The sequence below is a fragment of the Oncorhynchus nerka genome, linkage group LG15, assembly GCF_034236695.1.
Source record: "Oncorhynchus nerka isolate Pitt River linkage group LG15, Oner_Uvic_2.0, whole genome shotgun sequence".
Lineage (NCBI taxonomy): Eukaryota > Metazoa > Chordata > Actinopteri > Salmoniformes > Salmonidae > Oncorhynchus > Oncorhynchus nerka.
Genome location: NC_088410.1, coordinates 100,994,392 through 101,017,544, shown reverse-complemented (window position 1 = coordinate 101,017,544; position 23,153 = coordinate 100,994,392). Strand labels below are relative to the sequence as shown.

Below are 23,153 nucleotides of genomic sequence, written 5' to 3'. Positions count from 1 at the left end.
ACTGCTCTCACTACCACTACTCTCACTACCACTACTCTCACTACCACTACTCTCACTACCACTGCTCTCCCTACATCACTGCTGGCAGGTCAGGGGTCACACGAGTCTTTTGGCATGTTAGATATGTCTATATTGACCCTGGATCATATTATATATGTGTTGATCCTGGATCATGCTCCATGAAATCAGGATGTGCCAACTCAGAGAGGCCAGGAAAAACAAATGTAATTTCAGTTCTGTACTTGTGAAAATGTGTTGTTATTTGTCAAAGACACTACAGAGAGGGTGTAGGATTGAGACGTGTGCTAATTGACTAAAATGCAAAATGTGTAGCAGAGGTGAGTCAGACTCATGGTCTCCTGATGAGACGTGTTTGGGGTAAGAGTTGTATTGAGGCTGAGGCCTAGTGGAAGTTGTGCTCTTGTAACCGGTGTGAAATGGCTAGCTAGTTAGCGGGATGCACGCTAATAGCATTTGATTTGGTGACGTCACTCTCTCTGAGACCTTGAAGTAGTTGTTGCTTGCTCTTCAATGGTCGCGGCTTTTGTGGAGCGATAGGTAACGATGCTTCGAGGGTGATGTGTGCAGAGGGCTCCTGGTTCGAGCCCAGGTAAGGGTGAGGAGAGGTACAGAAGGAACACTGTTACACTCACACAAACAACAATAGAGCTTTACTTAGGTTCACTTTGAATGTTTATGCTGTATTGGGGCCTTATTAGGTCCCTGGAGGAAAGCGTTTGTGTGTCTCCAACACCTTTAATTGGTAGAATTCCTTAGAGTTTTGGACCTCATTGTTCCTGAGCCTTGGATACATTGGATAACAGGACCCTCTGGTGTCGGAAACTTTAAAAAGTCAAACTAACATTATTAAAGAGTTGTTCACTTACAGTAGAGACAATATAGTCAGATTGAGTTTTGCTGATGCAATATGCTCTTTGAGAATCATGAGAACTAGAGAGGTGAAATGACAGCGTACTAGATGAATGTTTGCATGTGTGTGTGTGTGTGTGTGTTTTTGTGTGTGTGTGTTCTTGTTTGACACCTTTAATTGGTGACGTGTCATTATTACAGAGCCTTGCATATTAGTGCTAACAGGTCCCTCTTGAATCTGAGACAACTAATTAGACAAAAAATATGATTGGGTCAGAATACTGCAGAGTGATCTCTGGCAAACATTATGTGTCCCAATGATGTAACTGTCTCCCTCAACTTGAATAATTGTTCCATAATTCAGTTCAGATGGACATTTGTACAAGTCTATGGAATGTTCCTATGAAATGCCATTAGAACATACACCATAAAGATGTACCGTCTTATCAACTGCCTGACTGTTATTTTCTTATGCACTGTGTCAGGGTTTTCATATGGTGAAGGAGAGTCGGACCAAACTGCAGCGTGTAGATTTCGATCCATGTTTAATAAAACAACGTAACACGAATCAAAACACAAACTCAAAAAAACAATAAACGGAATGAAAACCGAAAACAGCCTAAACTGGTGCAAACTACCACAGAATAAGGACATCAAGACACTAAGGACAATCACCCACAATACAACCAAAGAATATGGCTGCCTAAATAAGGTTCCCAATCAGAGACAACGATAAACACCTGCCTCTGATTGAGAACCACTTCAGACAGCCATAGACTTTCCTAGAACACCCCACTAAGCTACAATCCCACTAACATACACACCAAAACCCCAAGACAAAACACACCACAATACAAAAACTCCATGCCACACCCTGGCCTGACCCAATACATGAAGAAAAACACAAAATACTTAGACCAGGGCGTGACACACTGGCCAATGCCATGATGTGTCCTGTAGTTTCGCAAGGCCATCCTTCCAAGTCTAATTTTGTTGTCTTGAATATTCTATGTCTAATGAACTTCAGTTTCACATTTTGCATTTCATTGGCAGGGCTGGCTTCTAAACGCTTAAAAATAAAGGAGAGCCGCACACTCAGATGCAAAAATAATAGTTGACCAACTTTTCGACAGCCGAGGTGTCTTCATCAGCGTACAATCACAAACACTGCGGGATGTCTCGTTTATATAGCGTCAAGACACACGTGTCTGTAATCATGGCCAAGAGTGACCTAATATCATTGGTTCATTTCTCAAATATTAAAATGGCATAGAAAGAGCAGCATTTCAAAAAAATACAAATGGATAGCATACGATCATAGATTCATTTTAGACTACACAAGCTTACAAACAATTACAATGGCAAAGTCAAAATCACAAGAATGGCTTCAGATCAAAGTCTACGTTGAGACCGAAGGGAGCAAGGGTCTTTAAGTTAAAGATCCAGGCAGCCTCTCGTTTTAACAACAAATTATCAAGGTCACCCCCCTCTCCTAGGGAGGGTGACATGTTCGATGCCAATGTAACGCAGAGACGAAATCGAGTGGCCTGCCTCCAAAAAGTGGGCCGCAACTGGGTAGGTCAAGTTTTTACACCTAATGGTGCTACGATGCTCTGAGATACGTACTTTTAATTCACGCTTTGTTCTACACACATCATTTTTTACCACAAGGACAAGTTACAAGATAAATAACTGCCTTAGTGGAGCACGTAATAACACCTTTGATTGGGATTGATTTCCCTGTTTGTGGGTGTTTGAAGGATCTACATTTATAAGTGCCATTGCATTGAGCTCAGCCATTACACTTGTAGTTTCCATCCAGTAGGGGCGCAAATAGACGTTGTTCAGGAATATCTCGGGGTGGTAAATCAGAGTTGACCAATTGGTCTGAGATTTCTGCCGCGTGAGAATACGAACAAGGGAAGGTCCGAAAACACATTACCGAGACTATCATCAGATTTGGCTTCTAACGCTTGCCATTAGTTTTGTATCTTATGATAGCAGGCTTGTTGGTTTCAACTAGAACCTTACGATCATGTCCCTTCTTGAAACACATGTTGAATTTCCAATAGTTGTTCATTATTTTCAACTTGATGTTTATTTTGGAAATAACCCAACTCTACCAGACAGTTGAGAAGTCAAGAGGGTCATACCAGCTATGCCATTATAGAATAGCAATTCCCTCACCAATTGAATTCCTGACTTTTATCCAACATCTTCTGCCCCTGAACACGCAGTTAACCCACTGTTCCTAGGCCGTCATTGAAAATAAGAATTTGTTCTTAACTGACTTGCCTAGTTAATTAAAGGTCAAAAATAAACCAATAATCATCTTTGGTGACAGATTGAGTTTTCTTATAGCCCTCTGAAGGTTCATGTTAATTGATGCAGGAGGGTTAGGGGAGTTGACCAATCAGGTTCACGTGAAGGTTTGTTTCATATCCAATAATACATCCATTGTCAAAACAGGCCCAGGTAGACAGGTAGAACCTTAACCAAAGTGGTCAATATTTCACCAAAAAGGGATCTGTGATGGTTACAAGATAAAGAACTCTCAATTGGCACCATACAGAACCATCTGTTTTTAGTGTGCAGATACACACTTCAGCTGATCACATACTACTGTATCTCTTCTACATCTGAAGAGGCAGCTGAAAAGTCAGGTAAGGGGCAACTTCAGAACAGCTGCCCCCTCTGTTTTCTGGAGCTCAGCTGTTTGAACTGATCATTGAGTGGATAGAGGGCCCTCTTGGCCCAAAGCTTATTTTGGCTTGGGCAGCACCGTTAAGGGCATTCACCATTTTTTTAATGTCTGTCGCCAATTGGATGAAAAACCTTGCTAGTGTCACCCAAAAGTCTCTGGCAGTTGTGCTAGTCTAGTGCCACTTTGGTTATGCCTGTACATGAGCAGCCCCAAACATCGAAAGAATAAGCTACAGACCAGCCAAAGAGCTTGTAAGAATTGTACTTAAACTCCCTCCTGCCTCATACTCCTCTGGAAGTCAAGCATTTTAAGCAGCTAAGCTGGCCATCTGTGGAAAAAAAGAGTAGTATTAATTTAACTTCGTCTGGTCCACATAATTATCACAGACTCACCCCCCAGGTACCAATATAACTAGTTTCCATTTGTAAGAGAGATGTCCACCATCATAAAACCTGTGTCAGAAAGTCTCATATTCACTATATTAAATATAAGAGTTTAACTACATTTATATACAGTGGCACTGTTAAATGGAACAAATTTGTGAAGACTTACAGAAAACGTTTGACATCTGTCATTGCCAACAAAGGGTATATAACAAAGTATTGAGTTAAACTTTTGTTATTGACCAAATACTTATTTTCCACCACAATTTGCAAATAAATTCATTAAAAATCCTACAATGTGATTTTGGGGATTTATTTTCTCATATTGTCTGTCATAGTTGAAGTGTACCTATGATGAAAATTACAGGCCTCTCTCATCTTTTTAAGTGGGAGAACTTGCACAATTGGTGGCTGACTAAATACTTTTTTGCCCCACTGTATATACACTACCGATCAAATGTTTGGGGACACTTGTTTTTGAAACAAAACATTGTTAATTTGGTAAATGACTAAAAAAAAAATAGGTAAAATCTTGTGCAATACACCGACGCATGTCTTGTATTCAAGATCCTTAATGGCCTGGCTCCCCCTCCACTCAATATTTTTGTTAAACAGAAAACCCAGACATATGGCAGCAGATCCACAAGGTCTGCCATGAGAGGTGACTGTATAGTTCCCCTAAGGAAAAGCACCTTTAGTAAATCTGCATTCTCTGTGAGAGCTTCCCATGTCTGGAATACACTGCCATCAGACACACATAACTGCACCACATATCACACTTTCACAAAATGCTTGAAGACCTGGCTAAAGGTCAATCAGATTTGTGAACATGGTCCCTAGCTGTGTGTTGCCGCTTTCCATGTTGTCTGTTGTCTGTAGCTTGTGAGGTGTGGAAACACTTTGTTGCTTTTATGAATATTGTCTTGCTGCTTTTTGTTCTATGTTGCTCTGTCTGTATGCTATGTCTTGCTTGTCCTATGTTGCTATGTCTTGCTTGTTCTATGGTGCTATTGTCTATATTGTAATTGTTTTTAATAACCTGCCCAGGGACTGCGGTTGAAAATTAGCCGGCTGGCTAAAACCGGCACTTTTACTGAAACGTTGATTAATGTGCACTGTCCCTGTAAAAATAAAATAAAATAAACTAAACTATTGTAGTTGGAAACGGCTGATTTTTTTAATGGAATATCTACACAGACCCATTATCAGCAACAATCACTCCTGTGTAACAATGGCACGTTGTGTTGGCTAATTCAAGTTAATCATTTTAAAAGGCTAATTGATCATTAGTAAACCATTTTGCGATTATGTTATCACAGCTAAAAACTTGTATTCTGATTAAAGAAGCAATAAAGCTGGCCTTCTTTAGACTAGTTAAGTAATTGGAGCATCAGCATTTGTGGGTCGGATTACATGCTCAAAATGGCCAGAAACAAGTAGCTTTCTTCTGAAACTCGTCAGTCTATTCTTTTTCTGAGAAATGAAGGCTATTCCATGCAAGAAATTGCTAGAAACTGAAGATCTCGTATAACGTGGTGAACTACTCCCTTCACAGTTTCAAGCAGACCACCATAGTCCCTGTGCCCAAGAACACAAAGGCAACCTGCCTAAATGACTACAGACCCGTAGCACTCACGTCTGTAGCCATGAAGTGCATTGAAAGGCTGGTAATGGCTCACATCAACACCATTATCCCAGAAACCCTAGACCCACTCCAATTTGCATACCGCCCAAATTGATCCACAGATGATGCAATCTCTATTGCACTCCACACTGCCCTTTCCCACCTGGACAAAAGGAACACCTATGTGAGAATAATATTCATTTACTACAGCTCAGCGTTCAATACCATAGTACCCTCAAAGCTCATCACTAAGCTAATGAACCTGGGACTAAACACCTCCCTCTGCAACTGGATCCTGGACTTCCTGACCGGCCACCCCAAGGTGGTGAGGGTAGGTAGCAACACATCTGCCACGCTGATCCTCAACACTGGAGCTCCCCAGGGGTGCGTGCTCAGTTCCCTCCTGTACTCCCTGTTCACCCACAACTGCATGGCCAGGCACGACTCCAACACCATCATTAAGTTTGCAGACGACACAACAGTGGTAGGCCTGATCACAGACAACGATGAGACGGCCTATAGGGAGGAGGTCAGAGACCTGGCCAAGTGGTGCAAGAATAACAACCTATCCAACCAAGACAAAGGAGATGATTGTGGACTACAGGAAAAGTAGGACCGAGCACGCCCCCATTCTCATCGACATGGCTGTAGTGGAGCAGGTTGAGAGCTTCAAGTTCCTTGGTGTCCACATCACCAACAAACTAACATGGTCCAAGCACATGTAGACAGTCTTGAAGAGGGCATGACAAAGCACATTCCCCATTAGGAGACTGAAAAGATTTGGCATGGGCCCTCAGATCTTCAAAAAGTTCAACATCTGGGCCTCCCGGGTGGCGCAGTGGTTAAGGCCGCTGTACTGCAGCGCCAGCTGTGCCATCAGAGTCCCTGGGTTCGCGCCCAGGCTCTGTCGTAACCGGCCGCGACCGGGAGGTCCGTGGGGCGACGCACAATTGGCCTAGCGTCGCCCGGATTAGGGAGGGCTTGGTCGGTAGGGGTGTCCTTATCTCATCGCGCACGAGCGACTCCTGTGGCGGGCTGGGCGCAGTGTGCGCTAACCAAGGTGGCCAGGTGCACGGTGTTTCCTCCAGCGCATTGGTGAGGCTGACTTCCGGGTTGGATGCATGCTGTGTTAAGAAGCAGTGCGGCTTGGTTGGGTTGTGTATCGGAGGACGCATTACTTTCAACCTTCGTCTCTCCTGAGCCCGTACGGGAGTTGTAGCGATGGGACAAGATAGTAGCTACTACAACAATTGGATACGACAAAATTGGGGAGAAAATGGGCAAAAAAATAAAATAATTAAACTTTTTTTTAAAAAGTTCAACATCTGCACCATCGAGAACTGGTTGCTTCACTGCTTGGTATGGCAACTGCTCGGCCTCTGACCATAAGGCACTACAGAGGGTAGTGAGTACGGCCCAGTACATCACTGGGGCCAAGCTTTCTGCCATCCAGGACCTCTATACCAGGCTGTGTCAGAGGAAGGCCCTAAAAACTGTCAAATACCCCGGCCACCCAGGTCCTAGACTGTTCTCTCTACCAGCGGTAGAGGTACCCCCAAGTCTTGGTCCAAGAGGCTTCTAAACAGCTTCTACCCCCGAAGCCATAAGACTGCTGAACAACTCATCAAATGGTAATTTGCATTGCCCTCCTCTTTTACGCTGCTGCTACTCTCTGTTTCTTATCTATGCATAGTCACTTTAACTCTACCTGTACCTCGACTAACCGGTGCCCCGCCCATTGACTCTGTACCGGTATCCCCTGTATATAGCCTAGCTGTTGTTATTTTACTGCTGCTCTTTAATTATTTCTTACTGTTATTTTTTACTTAACACTTATTTTTTCTTAAAACTGCATTGTTGGTTAACGGCTTGTAAGTACGCAATTCACTGTTCAGCAAATAATAAAATGTGGTTTGATATGATTTGAATTGGAGAAAATGTACCTTTTCTTTCTATCAGTAACTCAGGGATAAACAGAAAGGCAGAGCTAAGAGTTTGTCAGAAAATGGACCTGACAGGGTCACACACAGGACCAAGCAGGAGCAGGACCTCAGCATGTTTACTTTTTATTACAAATGGAGAAACATGAAGATGTTCAATACTGTTTTCAGGACAGAAACTCTTCTTGCAGAAAGGCTTTTCTATCGATATCTATCTACATAACACTGTACATCTTCTTCTCATTGATTTCAGCAGTTACAGTATTTTTGAACGTACTGGTGATCATCTCCATCTCTCACTTCAAGCAGCTCCACACTACAACCAACCTGCTCATCCTCTCTCTGGCTGTGTCAGATCTCCTGGTGGGACTGATTGTGATACCAGTAGTGACTGTAGCATTAATGGAACCATGCTGGGGATTTGGGGAATATTTCTGTGTGTTTCATTTCTACATTACTTTTTTGTGTACTTCTTTATCTCTGGGCAATTTGGTCTTGATATCTATTGACCGCTATGTTGCTGTGTGTGATCCCTTATTGTACCACTCTAGAATAACAATAAGAAGAATGATGTGTTTTATTTCCATTACCTGGTGGTGTTGTATCATATATGATGCTACTATTATAAAAAACTTTGTAAATGTGCAGGTACCCAGTAGGTGTTTGAACAAAAGTTTTAGTTTTTGAAGGAATAATTAATATAATTTACATTGCAATTAAATAGTTGTTCCGAACTCTATTATTATAACACTTTTGTGAAAATCTTTGTGGTGGCCAGATCACAGGCCAGAAAGGTATTTTCAAAAGAGGCTGTCAGTGTGTCTGGTGTTAAAACTGTACAGGCAAATATATCTGAGAGAAAAGCAGCAAAAACTCTGTCTATTGTTGTTGTCAACTATTTCATTTGTTGGATTCCATCTCTATTTATTTACTTTTTAAAATATTATATTCTTATCATATTTCATCATTTTTCTGCCACTTGTTAAATTCCATGGTTCAAAGTCACAGCTAAACTTGTATTCACTTAACTAATCTTTAACTTTGAAGAAAAGACCTTTATAGTTCCTATAATTTTATTCCCTAGGTTGGCAAACATACGTTTGATATAGTTTTGTTCTACAAGTGTTGTAATTATTTATTTCATATTTATTTAAGATAGCATTACACTGACATTACTTATCTCAGTGTTGTCATCATAGATACATGTGGTGTTGATACTGAATGATTTGTCTGGATTGGAATGGAATGACTTGGAGAAGGCATAAGAAGGAATAAGCTTGTTTTATAAAAGACATTGTAGTCATTGTGGATTGTGTTCTCCAAATACCTAAGGCTGTGGTTGTTCCATGGTAATGATAAATAGTATGTCAGTATTCTAATAGAACATTCTGAGGAAGTCATGTGTCGTTCTAGATGTTGTTTAGCATCTCCCTCTAGTGGCTCAATTGTGACACAACGTCTTCATCAAGCTAAGGGGATCTTTAAACCACTGCCGTGCCATCTAAGGGGATCTTTATACCACTTCCGTGCCATCTAAGGGGATCTTTAAACCACTGCCGTGCCATCTAAGGGGATCTTTATACCACTTCCGTGCCATCTAAGGGGATCTTTAAACCACTTCCGTGCCATCTAAGGGGATCTTTAAACCACTTCCGTGCCGTCCATCTGCGTAAGTGAATAGGCAAGTCAATTTTATGAATTTGTAGGTTTTGATATGAAGAAATTTGGAAAAAGATGGCTAGACGTAGGGGCGTGGCTAGACGTAGGAATGTTCACTTGACTACCTCCATGGTGGTGCGAGAGGCTTCCTCCATTGGCTAGGATCTCCTCTCTGGCAGCATGCTGGGAAAGGACAATATCAATAAATACATCAATTAACACATTATGTAACTATGACGATCACCTTAAAACCATGGTTGTGTATGTTCCCTCCTCAGAGGTAACGTTTCAGGTTAGATATAATGCATGTCTCTGAGCGGTTAGGCAGTACAGGCGTGGAGTGCTCCGTAGATTTACCTCCACTTGTTCGTATGTATGGACTGGATCCGCCAGTCCTCTGTAGTTGAAGGCAAAGTAGAAGTATATACATGCGCCAGAGTCATAGGTCTGAGTCACTCTGCAAGACAGGAGAAAAGGGTTTTAACGTCATGATATACGCAACAGAAAATATAGGCTTGTTCACCATTTGTTGTTAACGCTTTTCCATCACTCGTCCCTCTGTAATTTATCTCTACGAGTTTAAAAAGAGGGAAATGTCGAAATTGTTGAACCAAAATCTATTTTGTAACAATTAATGCATTTTTTAAAAAATCATTTGAATCAGAGGGCAAGCAGACTGAGCTGAGAGGCGGGGCTTTCCCTCTGAACCCAATTCCCCCTCATGGTTTCTGAGAAGCGGAGGAGAGGTGAATTGGATCTGCCACCTTGAATAACGCCCCATTATCAGGACATTGAAACGGCCATCAGTACACTCCGATTGGATCCTCTGAGCTACATTTACAATGGTTAAGAACACAACATGCTTCAACACTGGCTGTCCATGATTGACTTAAAGATGGTTCCTTTCACATGAATATGCAACAGGAAGCTATAATAAATTACTGTGACAATTTTTTTGCACCGTTCAAAAGATGAAAACAAATTAAGGGGCTATTTGTTTCTTTTTCCAAGAAGTACAGGACTAATGTGACATAATTCATGTTTGATTTCCTTTTCATTAGCAAATCGATGGATATCATCCTTCTTAGTAGTCATGTGTATTATTTACTATAGCTCTCTCTAACCAGGGTCAAAATGTCTGCATTGAACATGAAACTAGACCCTTATAATACAACACTGTGCCTCAGGGATGGAAACAGTGTACAAGTGATTTCCCTGTTTCTTTTCTGTGTCCCTTTTGTTGTAGGGAGAGCCGTTGTTCCAGTGACCTGGCCTATCACTCAGCGGGTATGCTGGCTTCTAGAGGTTAAACGGACAAATCTATCTTGTTGACAAGACTGCAGACGGGAAATGAATGGCTGAAGCATAATCAGGTTGTAATTTGTCCCCAGTGAGCAAGAAGCAATGTTGTGTGTTGCCAGGTCACACAGGAAGGTCCCAGGATTCCTCTCCTGTCTGGTCACACACTACAGGCCCACTCATAGCAGAGAACACATCTTAGATGAGAGTCATGGGATCAACCACAATGGTCCAATGCAGATTTTTTTTTTTCCAAACTACCTACAGTCCCTCGCACGCACGACCTACAGTCCCCCCCCCACCACACGACCTACAGCCCCCCACACACGACCTACAGTCCCCCCCCACACACACGACCTACAGTTCACCCCCCCACGCACGACCTACAGTCCCCCCGCACGACCTACAGTCCCCCCCGCACGACCTACAGTCCCCCGCACCCTACAGTCCCCCGCACGACCTACAGTCGTTGACTCATCTAGCTGGACACAGACATTATATAGAGGTTATGCAGAGGTTGTTTAAGATGACCTCCACAATGCCAGCAAGTGTGTTTTAGCAAGGAACAGAGACAGGTGCTAAATGTACATGCACGAGGTCAACGGTTGAAACTGGACTCCTCTTTCTTTACACTCTCTGATAATTCTCTCCTTGACATTCTGGCAAAGGTCCAATACCCTGAAGACAAGACAACACAGGAAACATATCATGAAGACGTGATGAAAGCCATGTCTGCTTCACACATGACACCCTATTCCCTACAGAGTCCTATTGGCCCTAGTCAAAAGTAGGGCACTATAAATAGGGAATAGGCTCTGCAACACCATGATTTAACAGGAGACGCTGAGCTGTCTGAGTTTGAGAAAAGGTGATCTCTGGCCATGAACAGTGGAGTACATTGACAGACAAGTGGAGACCGCAGCAGTGCTAGGTAGACTGCATTATGGAGACCGCAGCAGTGCTAGGTAGACTGCATTATGGGAGACTGCAGCAGTGCTAGGTAGACTGCAGCAGTGCTAGGTAGACTGCATGATGGAGACTGCAGCAGTGCTAGGTAGACTGCAGCAGTGCTAGGTAGACTGCAGCAGTGCTAGGTAGACTGCAGCAGTGCTAGGTAGACTGCATTATGGAGACTGCAGCAGTGCTAGGTAGACTGCATTATGGAGACCGCAGCAGTGCTAGGTAGACTGCATTATGGGAGACCGCAGCAGTGCTAGGTAGACTGCATTATGGAGACCGCAGCAGTGCTAGGTAGACTGCATTATGGGAGACCGCAGCAGTGCTAGGTAGACTGCATTATGGGAGACCACAGCAGTGCTAGGTAGACTGCATTATGGAGACCGCAGCAGTGCTAGGTAGACTGCAGCAGTGCTAGGTAGACTGCATGATGGAGACTGCAGCAGTGCTAGGTAGACTGCAGCAGTGCTAGGTAGACTGCAGCAGTGCTAGGTAGACTGCATTATGGAGACTGCAGCAGTGCTAGGTAGACTGCATTATGGAGACCGCAGCAGTGCTAGGTAGACTGCATTATGGGAGACCGCAGCAGTGCTAGGTAGACTGCATTATGGAGACCGCAGCAGTGCTAGGTAGACTGCATTATGGGAGACCGCAGCAGTGCTAGGTAGACTGCATTATGGGAGACCACAGCAGTGCTAGGTAGACTGCATTATGGAGACCGCAGCAGTGCTAGGTAGACTGCATTATGGAGACCGCAGCAGTGCTAGGTAGACTGCATTATGGAGACCGCAGCAGTGCTAGGTAGACTGCATTATGGAGACCGCAGCAGTGCTAGGTAGACTGCATTATGGAGACCGCAGCAGTGCTAGGTAGACTGCATTATGGGAGACCACAGCAGTGCTAGGTAGACTGCATTATGGAGACCGCAGCAGTGCTAGGTAGACTGCATTATGGGAGACCGCAGCAGTGCTAGGTAGACTGCATTATGGAGACCGCAGCAGTGCTAGGTAGACTGCATTATGGGAGACCGCAGCAGTGCTAGGTAGACTGCATTATGGAGACCGCAGCAGTGCTAGGTAGACTGCATTATGGGAGACCACAGCAGTGCTAGGTAGACTGCATTATGGAGACCGCAGCAGTGCTAGGTAGACTGCATTATGGAGACTGCAGCAGTGCTAGGTAGACTGCATTATGGGAGACCGCAGCAGTGCTAGGTAGACTGCAGCAGTGCTAGGTAGACTGCATTATGGAGACCGCAGCAGTGCTAGGTAGACCGCAGCAGTGCTAGGTAGACTGCATTATGGGAGACCGCAGCAGTGCTAGGTAGACTGCATTATGGAGACTGCAGCAGTGCTAGGTAGACTGCATTATGGAGACTGCAGCAGTGCTAGGTAGACTGCAGCAGTGCTAGGTAGACTGCATTATGGAGACCGCAGCAGTGCTAGGTAGACCGCAGCAGTGCTAGGTAGACTGCATTATGGGAGACCGCAGCAGTGCTAGGTAGACTGCATTATGGAGACCGCAGCAGTGCTAGGTAGACTGCAGCAGTGCTAGGTAGACTGCATTATGGAGACCGCAGCAGTGCTAGGTAGACTGCATTATGGAGACCGCAGCAGTGCTAGGTAGACTGCAGCAGTGCTAGGTAGACTGCATTATGGAGACTGCAGCAGTGCTAGGTAGACTGCAGCAGTGCTAGGTAGACTGCAGCAGTGCTAGGTAGACTGCATTATGGAGACCGCAGCAGTGCTAGGTAGACTGCATTATGGAGACTGCAGCAGTGCTAGGTAGACTGCATTATGGAGACCGCAGCAGTGCTAGGTAGACTGCATTATGGAGACCGCAGCAGTGCTAGGTAGACTGCATTATGGGAGACCACAGCAGTGCTAGGTAGACTGCATTATGGAGACCGCAGCAGTGCTAGGTAGACTGCATTATGGAGACCGCAGCAGTGCTAGGTAGACTGCATTATGGGAGACCACAGCAGTGCTAGGTAGACTGCATTATGGGAGACCGCAGCAGTGCTAGGTAGACTGCATTATGGAGACCGCAGCAGTGCTAGGTAGACTGCATTATGGGAGACCACAGCAGTGCTAGGTAGACTGCATTATGGAGACCGCAGCAGTGCTAGGTAGACTGCATTATGGAGACCGCAGCAGTGCTAGGTAGACTGCATTATGGGAGACCACAGCAGTGCTAGGTAGACTGCATTATGGAGACCGCAGCAGTGCTAGGTAGACTGCATTATGGGAGACCGCAGCAGTGCTAGGTAGACTGCATTATGGAGACCGCAGCAGTGCTAGGTAGACTGCATTATGGGAGACCGCAGCAGTGCTAGGTAGACTGCATTATGGAGACCGCAGCAGTGCTAGGTAGACTGCATTATGGGAGACCACAGCAGTGCTAGGTAGACTGCATTATGGAGACCGCAGCAGTGCTAGGTAGACTGCATTATGGAGACTGCAGCAGTGCTAGGTAGACTGCATTATGGGAGACCGCAGCAGTGCTAGGTAGACTGCAGCAGTGCTAGGTAGACTGCATTATGGAGACCGCAGCAGTGCTAGGTAGACCGCAGCAGTGCTAGGTAGACTGCATTATGGGAGACCGCAGCAGTGCTAGGTAGACTGCATTATGGAGACTGCAGCAGTGCTAGGTAGACTGCATTATGGAGACTGCAGCAGTGCTAGGTAGACTGCATTATGGGAGACCGCAGCAGTGCTAGGTAGACTGCATTATGGAGACCGCAGCAGTGCTAGGTAGACTGCAGCAGTGCTAGGTAGACTGCATTATGGAGACCGCAGCAGTGCTAGGTAGACTGCATTATGGAGACCGCAGCAGTGCTAGGTAGACTGCAGCAGTGCTAGGTAGACTGCATTATGGAGACTGCAGCAGTGCTAGGTAGACTGCAGCAGTGCTAGGTAGACTGCAGCAGTGCTAGGTAGACTGCATTATGGAGACCGCAGCAGTGCTAGGTAGACTGCATTATGGAGACTGCAGCAGTGCTAGGTAGACTGCATTATGGAGACCGCAGCAGTGCTAGGTAGACTGCAGCAGTGCTAGGTAGACTGCATTATGGAGACTGCAGCAGTGCTAGGTAGACTGCATTATGGAGACCGCAGCAGTGCTAGGTAGACTGCAGCAGTGCTAGGTAGACTGCATGATGGAGACCGCAGCAGTGCTAGGTAGACTGCAGCAGTGCTAGGTAGACTGCATTATGGAGACCGCAGCAGTGCTAGGTAGACTGCAGCAGTGCTAGGTAGACTGCATTATGGAGACTGCAGCAGTGCTAGGTAGACTGCATTATGGGAGACTGCAGCAGTGCTAGGTAGACTGCATTATGGAGACTGCAGCAGTGCTAGGTAGACTGCATTATGGAGACCGCAGCAGTGCTAGGTAGACTGCATTATGGAGACTGCAGCAGTGCTAGGTAGCTGTGAGAGACTGGCTCACTCTCCTCTAGGCATGTGCAGCAGAGTGTGGAGAGATTGAGGAGGGGTAATGCTGGTCTGCACGCCTGATGCCTGGCTCCCCCCTCAGGCAGTCTACACAGTGGAACACTGAGCATTCCTGTGTTGGTGTCTGAGTGTGGAAGAGGGGGGGGTGGGGGCGTCCTCATGTGTGGGAAGAGCTGTGGTTTTCTAACGAGAAGGGTTTTACACCGAATTAACAGGCTGACCCAATAATGTTGGAGATTCCTGTTCCTACTGGCTGTGTCACTCCATCCCTCTCTCCTCCAGCAGTGTCAGGCAGTCTTCCTTCCCACACACACAACCAGTTAATGGAGGGCGAAAGCAGGTGTGTGTGTGTGTGTGTGTGTGTGTGTGTGTGTGTGTGTGTGAGAGAGTGATGTAGAAGTGTCACACCATCAGAGATACTTGTTCATTTACAAAAAAAGGTTAAACTTTACCTGTCCCAAGGCACCGATGTCTCAAAGGATTCTGCGACCACACAGTAGTCCATCCCCAAGTCCTGTTGATAAAAGACAACAACAAATAAACAAGTATTTCTGTACTATTTGGATTATTATTATTATTTTTTTTTAAAGGGGACAATATGTGAAAAAAATAAAAGTAACTAAATAGTGATTCACAATTTATTTTCAATGTTTTTTTTTTTAAACTGCGATTTTCACTGAGGCAATTACTTGTGCCATGATAGCGAGGATGACAACATGACATCCCTGACTAAAACGGAGAGGTCAGATATCTCAGAGGTCACATTCTGCAGCCTTTGTTTAGTTAACCTTTTATTTTAACTAGGCAAGTCAATTAAGAACAAATTCTTATTTACAATGATGGCCTAACCCGGCTAAACCCTAATCCGGACGACGCTGGGACAATTGTGCGTCGCCCTATGGACAATCACGGCCGGATGTGATACAGTATGTGTTCCTTCTATCTCTGGACACTGGGAGGAGAGGAGAGAACACGTGGGAACAGAGGGGGAGGAGAACACGTGGGAACAGAGGGGAGGAGAACACGTGGGAACAGAGGGGAGGAGAACACGTGGGAACAGAGGGGAGGAGAACACGTGGGAACAGAGGGGGAGGAGAACACGTGGGAACAGAGGGGAGGAGAACACGTGGGAACAGAGGGGAGGAGAACACGTGGGAACAGAGGAGGAGGAGAACACGTGGGAACAGAGGAGGAGGAGAACACGTGGGAACAGAGGGGGAGGAGAACACGTGGGAACAGAGGGGGAGGAGAACACGTGGGAACAGAGGGGAGAGGAGAACACGTGGGAACAGAGGGGGAGGAGAACACGTGGGAACAGAGGGGGAGAACACGTGGGAACAGAGGGGAGGAGAACACGTGGGAACAGAGGGGGAGGAGAACACGTGGGAACAGAGGAGGAGAGGAGGAGAACACGTGGGAACAGAGGAGGAGAACACGTGGGAACAGAGGAGGAGAACACGTGGGAACAGAGGAGGAGAGGAGGAGAACACGTGGGAACAGAGGAGGAGGAGGAGAAGGAACAGAGGGGAGAAGGAACAGAGGGGAGAAGGAACAGAGGGGAGAAGGAACAGAGGGGAGAAGGAACACGTGGGGAGAAGGAACACGTGGGGAGAAGGAACAGAGGGGAGAAGGAACAGAGGGGAGAAGGAACAGAGGGGAGAAGGAACACGTGGGGAGAAGGAACACGTGGGGAGAAGGAACACGTGGGGAGAGAAGGAACACGTGGGGAGAAGGAACACGTGGGGAGAAGGAACACGTGGGGAGAAGGAACAGAGGGGAGAAGGAACAGAGGGAGAAGGAACAGAGGGGAGAAGGAACAGAGGGAGAAGGAACACGTGGGGAGAAGGAACACGTGGGGAGAAGGAACACGTGGGGAGAAGGAACACGTGGGGAGAAGGAACACGTGGGGAGAAGGAACACGTGGGGAGAAGGAACAGAGGGGAGAAGGAACAGAGGGGAGAAGGAACAGAGGGGAGAAGGAACACGTGGGGAGAAGGAACACGTGGGGAGAAGGAACAGAGGGGAGAAGGAACAGAGGGGAGAAGGAACAGAGGGGAGAAGGAACAGAGGGGGAACACGTGGGGAGAAGGAACACGTGGGGAGAAGGAACACGTGGGGAGAAGGAACACGTGGGGAGAAGGAACACGTGGGGAGAAGGAACACGTGGGGAGAAGGAACACGTGGGGAGAAGGAACAGAGGGGAGAAGGAACAGAGGGGAGAAGGAACACGTGGGGAGAAGGAACACGTGGGGAGAAGGAACACGTGGGGAGAAGGAACACGTGGGGAGAAGGAACAGAGGGGAGAAGGAACAGAGGGGAGAAGGAACAGAGGGGAGAAGGAACACGTGGGGAGAAGGAACACGTGGGGAGAAGGAACAGAGGGGAGAAGGAACAGAGGGGAGAAGGAACAGAGGGGAGAAGGAACACGTGGGGAGAAGGAACACGTGGGGAGAAGGAACACGTGGGGAGAAGGAACACGTGGGGAGAAGGAACAGAGGGGAGAAGGAACAGAGGGAGAAGGAACACGTGGGGAGAAGGAACACGTGGGGAGAAGGAACACGTGGGGAGAAGGAACACGTGGGGAGAAGGAACAGAGGGGAGAAGGAACACGTGGGGAGAAGGAACAGAGGGGAGAAGGAACAGAGGGGAGAAGGAACACGTGGGGAGAAGGAACAGAGGGGAGAAGGAACACGTGGGGAGAAGGAACAGAGGGGAGAACACGTGGGGAGAAGGAACAGAGGGGAGAAGGAACAGAGGGGAGAACACGTGGGGAGAAGGAACAGAGGGGAGAAGGAACAGAGGGGGAGAAGGAACACGTGGGGAGAAGGAACACGTGGGGAGAAGGAACAGAGGGGAGAAGGAACAGAGGGGAGAACACGTGGGGAGAAGGAACAGAGGGGAGAACACGTGGGGAGAAGGAACAGAGGGGGAGAAGGAGGAGAAGAGGGAGAACACGTGGGAACAGAGGGGAGAAGGAGGAGAAGAGAGATTGATTTACATAAGCATGTCACTACACTCGCAATAACATCTGCTAACCATGTGTATGTGTCCAATACAATTTGATTTGAGACGAGGGGAAAGAACAGAGGGGGAGATATGACCCACCCGGAGGTAAGCGATGACAAAGGTCAGTATGTAGCCTCTCTGCCCATTGTCCTCTCCAGCTGCCAGGCCCCTGGAAACAGATAACAGGGTTCATATTTAAAAACAGATTCCTCTCTGGCCCGGTCAACTCCCTCGGACCACAGATGCCGGTGGTGCCCGTCACTTCCCCAATGCACAGGTCAATGATTGGATCTCCGTACATGCCTACAAGTCACCCACACATCCATCACCCACCACAGGTAATCAAATGTTAATCCAATACTAAAATCAGGAAGTGCTCATTAGGAAATCACTGTATTGATTTAGCTGTTCTTTTCCCCTAGTTTCTTAAAAACAAACAGAAATATCCCTTTCAAGACCCAGCCCATCTATCACAGGCGCTCGACAGGCGATGGTTGACTTGAAATAAATGGAGAAAATAAATAAAATGCACCGCCTGGTAGTTGAGGCCTTATCAATGATTAAACTCATGAATTGTTTAGGGATATTGCCTGAAGGGCACTAAGCCTGTGACCTGAGGAACGGACTGGAAGCTGTGCACTGGACCAGGAACTTACAAAATCCATAGGCTCACCAACAATAGAATGGAATTTGTCATTAGGTGGCGTTTTAATGAAAGGTTTGTTTATGATGACTAGGTCCCCAATCCCCCCTTCCCTGATACGTGGAAATATTGGACTGTAAATTGTGCCTTCCTGTATTATAGTGATGTTAATAATGTTTATTCTACTGAGACATGTACTTTATGTTCTGATATTTGATTATTTATTATTGTTGTTGTTGTTGCATTGTCGAGGAGGAACCTGAAGGAAGTATTTCATTGGACGGTGTACCCCACGTGCATCCCGTTGGACGGTGTACCCCACGTGCATCCCGTTGGACGGTGTACCCCACGTGCATCCCGTTGGACGGTGTACCCCACGTGTATCCCGTTGGACGGTGTACCCCACGTGTATCCCGTTGGACGGTGTACCCCACGTGCATCCCGTTGGACGGTGTACCCCACGTGTATCCCGTTGGACGGTGTACCCCACGTGTATCCCGTTGGACGGTGTACCCCACGCGTATCCCGTTGGACGGTGTACCCCACGCGTATCCCGTTGGACGGTGTACCACACGCGTATCCCGTTGGACGGTGTACCACACGAGTATCCCGTTGGACGGTGTACCACACGCGTATCCCGTTGGACGTGTACCCCACGCGTATCCCGTTGGACGGTGTACCCCACGTGTATCCCGTTGGACGGTGTACACCACGTGTATCCCGTTGGACGGTGTATCCCGTTGGACGTGTACACCACGTGTATCCCGTTGGACGGTGTACCCCACGTGTATCCCGTTGGACGGTGTACCCCACGTGCATCCCGTTGGACGGTGTACCCCACGTGCATCCCGTTGGACGGTGTACCCCACGTGTATCCCGTTGGACGGTGTACACCACGTGTATCCCGTTGGACGGTGTACCCCACGCGCATCCCGTTGGACGGTGTACCCCACGTGCATCCCGTTGGACGGTGTACCCCACGTGTATCCCGTTGGACGGTGTACACCACGCGTATCCCGTTGGACGGTGTACACCACGCGTATCCCGTTGGACGGTGTATCCCGTTGGACGTGTACCCCACGTGTATCCCGTTGGACGGTGTACACCACGCGTATCCCGTTGGACGGTGTACACCACGCGTATCCCGTTGGACGGTGTATCCCGTTGGACGTGTACCCCACGTGTATCCCGTTGGACGTGTACCCCACGTGTATCCCGTTGGACGGTGTACCCCACGCGTATCCCGTTGGACGGTGTACCCCACGCGTATCCCGTTGGACGGTGTACCCCACGCGTATCCCGTTGGACGGTGTACCCCACGCGTATCCCGTTGGACGGTGTACCCCACGCGTATCCCGTTGGACGGTGTACCCCACGCGTATCCCGTTGGACGGTGTACCACACGCGTATCCCGTTGGACGTGTACCCCACGCGTATCCCGTTGGACGGTGTACACCACGCGTATCCCGTTGGACGGTGTATCCCGTTGGACGTGTACCCCACGTGTATCCCGTTGGACGGTGTACCCCACGTGTATCCCGTTGGACGGTGTACCCCACGTGTATCCCGTTGGACGGTGTACCCCACGTGTATCCCGTTGGACGGTGTACCCCACGTGTATCCCGTTGGACGGTGTACACCACGTGTATCCCGTTGGACGGTGTACACCACGTGTATCCCGTTGGACGGTGTACACCACGTGTATCCCGTTGGATGGTGTATCCCGTTGGACGGTGTATCCCGTTGGACGTGTACCCCACGCGTATCCCGTTGGACGGTGTACCCCACGCGTATCCCGTTGGACGGTGTACCCCACGCGTATCCCGTTGGACGGTGTACCCCACGCGTATCCCGTTGGACGGTGTACCCCACGCGTATCCCGTTGGACGGTGTACCCCACGCGTATCCCGTTGGACGGTGTACCCCACGCGTATCCCGTTGGACGGTGTACACCACGCGTATCCCGTTGGACGGTGTATCCCGTTGGACGTGTACCCCACGTGTATCCCGTTGGACGGTGTACCCCACGTGTATCCCGTTGGACGGTGTACCCCACGTGTATCCCGTTGGACGGTGTACCCCACGTGTATCCCGTTGGACGGTGTACCCCACGTGTATCCCGTTGGACGGTGTACCCCACGTGTATCCCGTTGGACGGTGTACACCACGTGTATCCCGTTGGACGGTGTACACCACGTGTATCCCGTTGGACGGTGTACACCACGTGTATCCCGTTGGACGGTGTATCCCGTTGGACGGTGTATCCCGTTGGACGGTGTATCCCGTTGGACGGTGTACCCCACGCGCATCCCGTTGGACGGTGTACCCCACGCGCATCCCGTTGGACGGTGTACCCCACGCGCATCCCGTTGGACGGTGTACCCCACGCGCATCCCGTTGGACGGTGTACCCCACGCGCATCCCGTTGGACGGTGTACCCCACGCGCATCCCGTTGGACGGTGTACCCCACGCGCATCCCGTTGGACGGTGTACCCCACGCGCATCCCGTTGGACGGTGTACCCCACGCGCATCCCGTTGGACGGTGTACCCACGCGCATCCCGTTGGACGGTGTACCCCACGCGCATCCCGTTGGACGGTGTACCCACGCGCATCCCGTTGGGCGGTGTACCCCACGCGCATCCCGTTGGACGGTGTACCCCACGCGCATCCCGTTGGGCGGTGTACCCCACGCGCATCCCGTTGGACGGTGTACCCCACGCGCATCCCGTTGGACGGTGCACCCGTTGGGCGGTGTACGCGCATCCCGTTGGGCGGTGTACACCACGCGTATCCCGTTGGGCGGTGTACCCCACGCGTATCCCGTTGGACGGTGTACACCACGCGTATCCCGTTGGACGGTGTACCCCACGCGTATCCCGTTGGACGGTGTACACGACGCGTATCCCGTTGGACGTGTACCCCACGCGTATCCCGTTGGACGGTGTACACCACGCGTATCCCGTTGGACGGTGTACCCCACGCGTATCCCGTTGGACGGTGTACCCCACGCGTATCCCGTTGGACGTGTACCACACGCGTATCCCGTTGGACGTGTACCACACGCGTATCCCGTTGGACGTGTACACGACGTGTATCCCGTTGGACGGTGTATCCCGTTGGACGGTGTACCCCACGCGTATCCCGTTGGACGGTGTACCCCACGCGTATCCCGTTGGACGGTGTACACCACGCGTATCCCGTTGGACGGTGTACACCACGCGTATCCCGTTGGACGGTGTATCCCGTTGGACGGTGTACCCCACGCGTATCCCGTTGGACGGTGTACCCCACGCGTATCCCGTTGGACGGTGTACCCCACGCGTATCCCGTTGGACGGTGTACCCCACGCGTATCCCGTTGGACGGTGTACCCCACGCGTATCCCGTTGGACCGTGTACCCCACGCGTATCCCGTTGGACCGTGTACCCCACGCGTATCCCGTTGGACCGTGTACCCCACGCCCGTATCCCGTTGGACCGTGTACCCCACGCGTATCCCGTTGGACCGTGTACCCCCGCGTATCCCGTTGGACCGTGTACCCCACGCGTATCCCGTTGGACCGTGTACCCCACGCGTATCCCGTTGGACCGTGTACCCCACGCGTATCCCGCTGGACCGTGTACCCCGCGCGTATCCCGTTGGACCGTGTACCCCACGCGTATCCCGTTGGACCGTGTACCCCACGCGTATCCCGTTGGACCGTACCCCACGCGTATCCCGTTGGACCGTGTACCCCACGCGTATCCCGTTGGACCGTGTACCCCACGCGTATCCCGTTGGACCGTGTACCCCACGCGTATCCCGTTGGACCGTGTACCCCACGCGTATCCCGTTGGACCGTGTACCCCACGCGTATCCCGTTGGACCGTGTACCCCACGCGTATCCCGTTGGACCGTGTACCCCACGCGTATCCCGTTGGACCGTGTACCCCCGCGTATCCCGTTGGACCGTGTACCCCACGCGTATCCCGTTGGACCGTGTACCCCACGCGTATCCCGTTGGACCGTGTACCCCACGCGTATCCCGTTGGACCGTGTACCCCACGCGTATCCCGTTGGACCGTGTACCCCACGCGTATCCCGTTGGACCGTGTACCCCACGCGTATCCCGTTGGACGTGTACCCCACGCGTATCCCGTTGGACGTGTACCCCACGTGTATCCCGTTGGACGTGTACCCCACGTGTATCCCGTTGGACGTGTACCCCACGTGTATCCCGTTGGACGTGTACCCCACGTGTATCCCGTTGGACGGTACCCACGTGTATCCCGTTGGACGTGTACCCCACGTGTATCCCGTTGACGTGTACCCCACGTGTATCCCGTTGGGCGTGTACCCCACGTATCCCGTTGGACGGTACCCCACGTGTATCCCGTTGGACGGTGTACACCACGTGTATCCCGTTGGGTGTACACCACGTGTATCCCGTGGACGGTGTACACCACGTGTATCCCGTTGGACGTGTACACCACGTGTATCCCGTTGGACGGTGTACACCACGTGTATCCCGTTGGACGGTGTACACCACGTGTATCCCGTTGGACGGTGTACACCACGTGTATCCCGTTGGACGGTGTACACCACGTGTATCCTGGTGGACGGTGTACACCACG

At 49.2% G+C, this 23,153-nt stretch overlaps 1 protein-coding gene across 4 annotated transcripts; it reads right to left on the bottom strand.

The window, feature by feature from the left end:
• Window positions 1-1,398: 1,398 nt before the first annotated feature.
• LOC115128113 (alkyldihydroxyacetonephosphate synthase, peroxisomal-like) lies at window positions 1,399-18,349 on the bottom strand. 4 transcript variants are annotated; one of them, XM_065002096.1, is made up of 6 exons: window positions 17,994-18,313; window positions 15,341-15,402; window positions 11,068-11,157; window positions 9,538-9,637; window positions 9,306-9,363; window positions 1,399-3,902 (listed from the first exon to the last, which is right to left on the bottom strand). In XM_065002096.1, exons 2-6 carry the CDS (start codon window positions 15,391-15,393, stop codon window positions 3,856-3,858), a joined length of 348 nt encoding a protein of 115 aa, XP_064858168.1. In that variant the 5' UTR covers window positions 15,394-15,402; window positions 17,994-18,313; the 3' UTR covers window positions 1,399-3,855. The 4 variants fall into 4 exon arrangements, with proteins under 4 accessions (XP_064858168.1, XP_064858167.1, XP_064858166.1 ...); XM_065002095.1 differs by lacking the exon at window positions 1,399-3,902 and adding an exon at window positions 8,643-9,186 and having other exon boundaries at window positions 17,994-18,314; XM_065002094.1 differs by lacking the exon at window positions 1,399-3,902 and having other exon boundaries at window positions 8,643-9,363; window positions 17,994-18,315.
• Between the last annotated feature and the right edge of the window lie 4,804 nt (window positions 18,350-23,153).

Excerpts from the sequence above, each read along its gene's own strand:
- LOC115128113 (XM_065002094.1), bottom strand. The coding sequence starts at position 15,393 with ATGGACTACTGTGTGGTCGCAGAATCCTTTGAGACATCGGTGCCTTGG. Across the intron at positions 11,158-15,340 it reads ACATCGGTGCCTTGGGACAG|GGTATTGGACCTTTGCCAGA; the intron begins GTAAAGTTTAAC and ends TCTTGTCTTCAG. Across the intron at positions 9,638-11,067 it reads CAACCGTTGACCTCGTGCAT|AGTGACTCAGACCTATGACT; the intron begins GTACATTTAGCA and ends CCTGTCTTGCAG.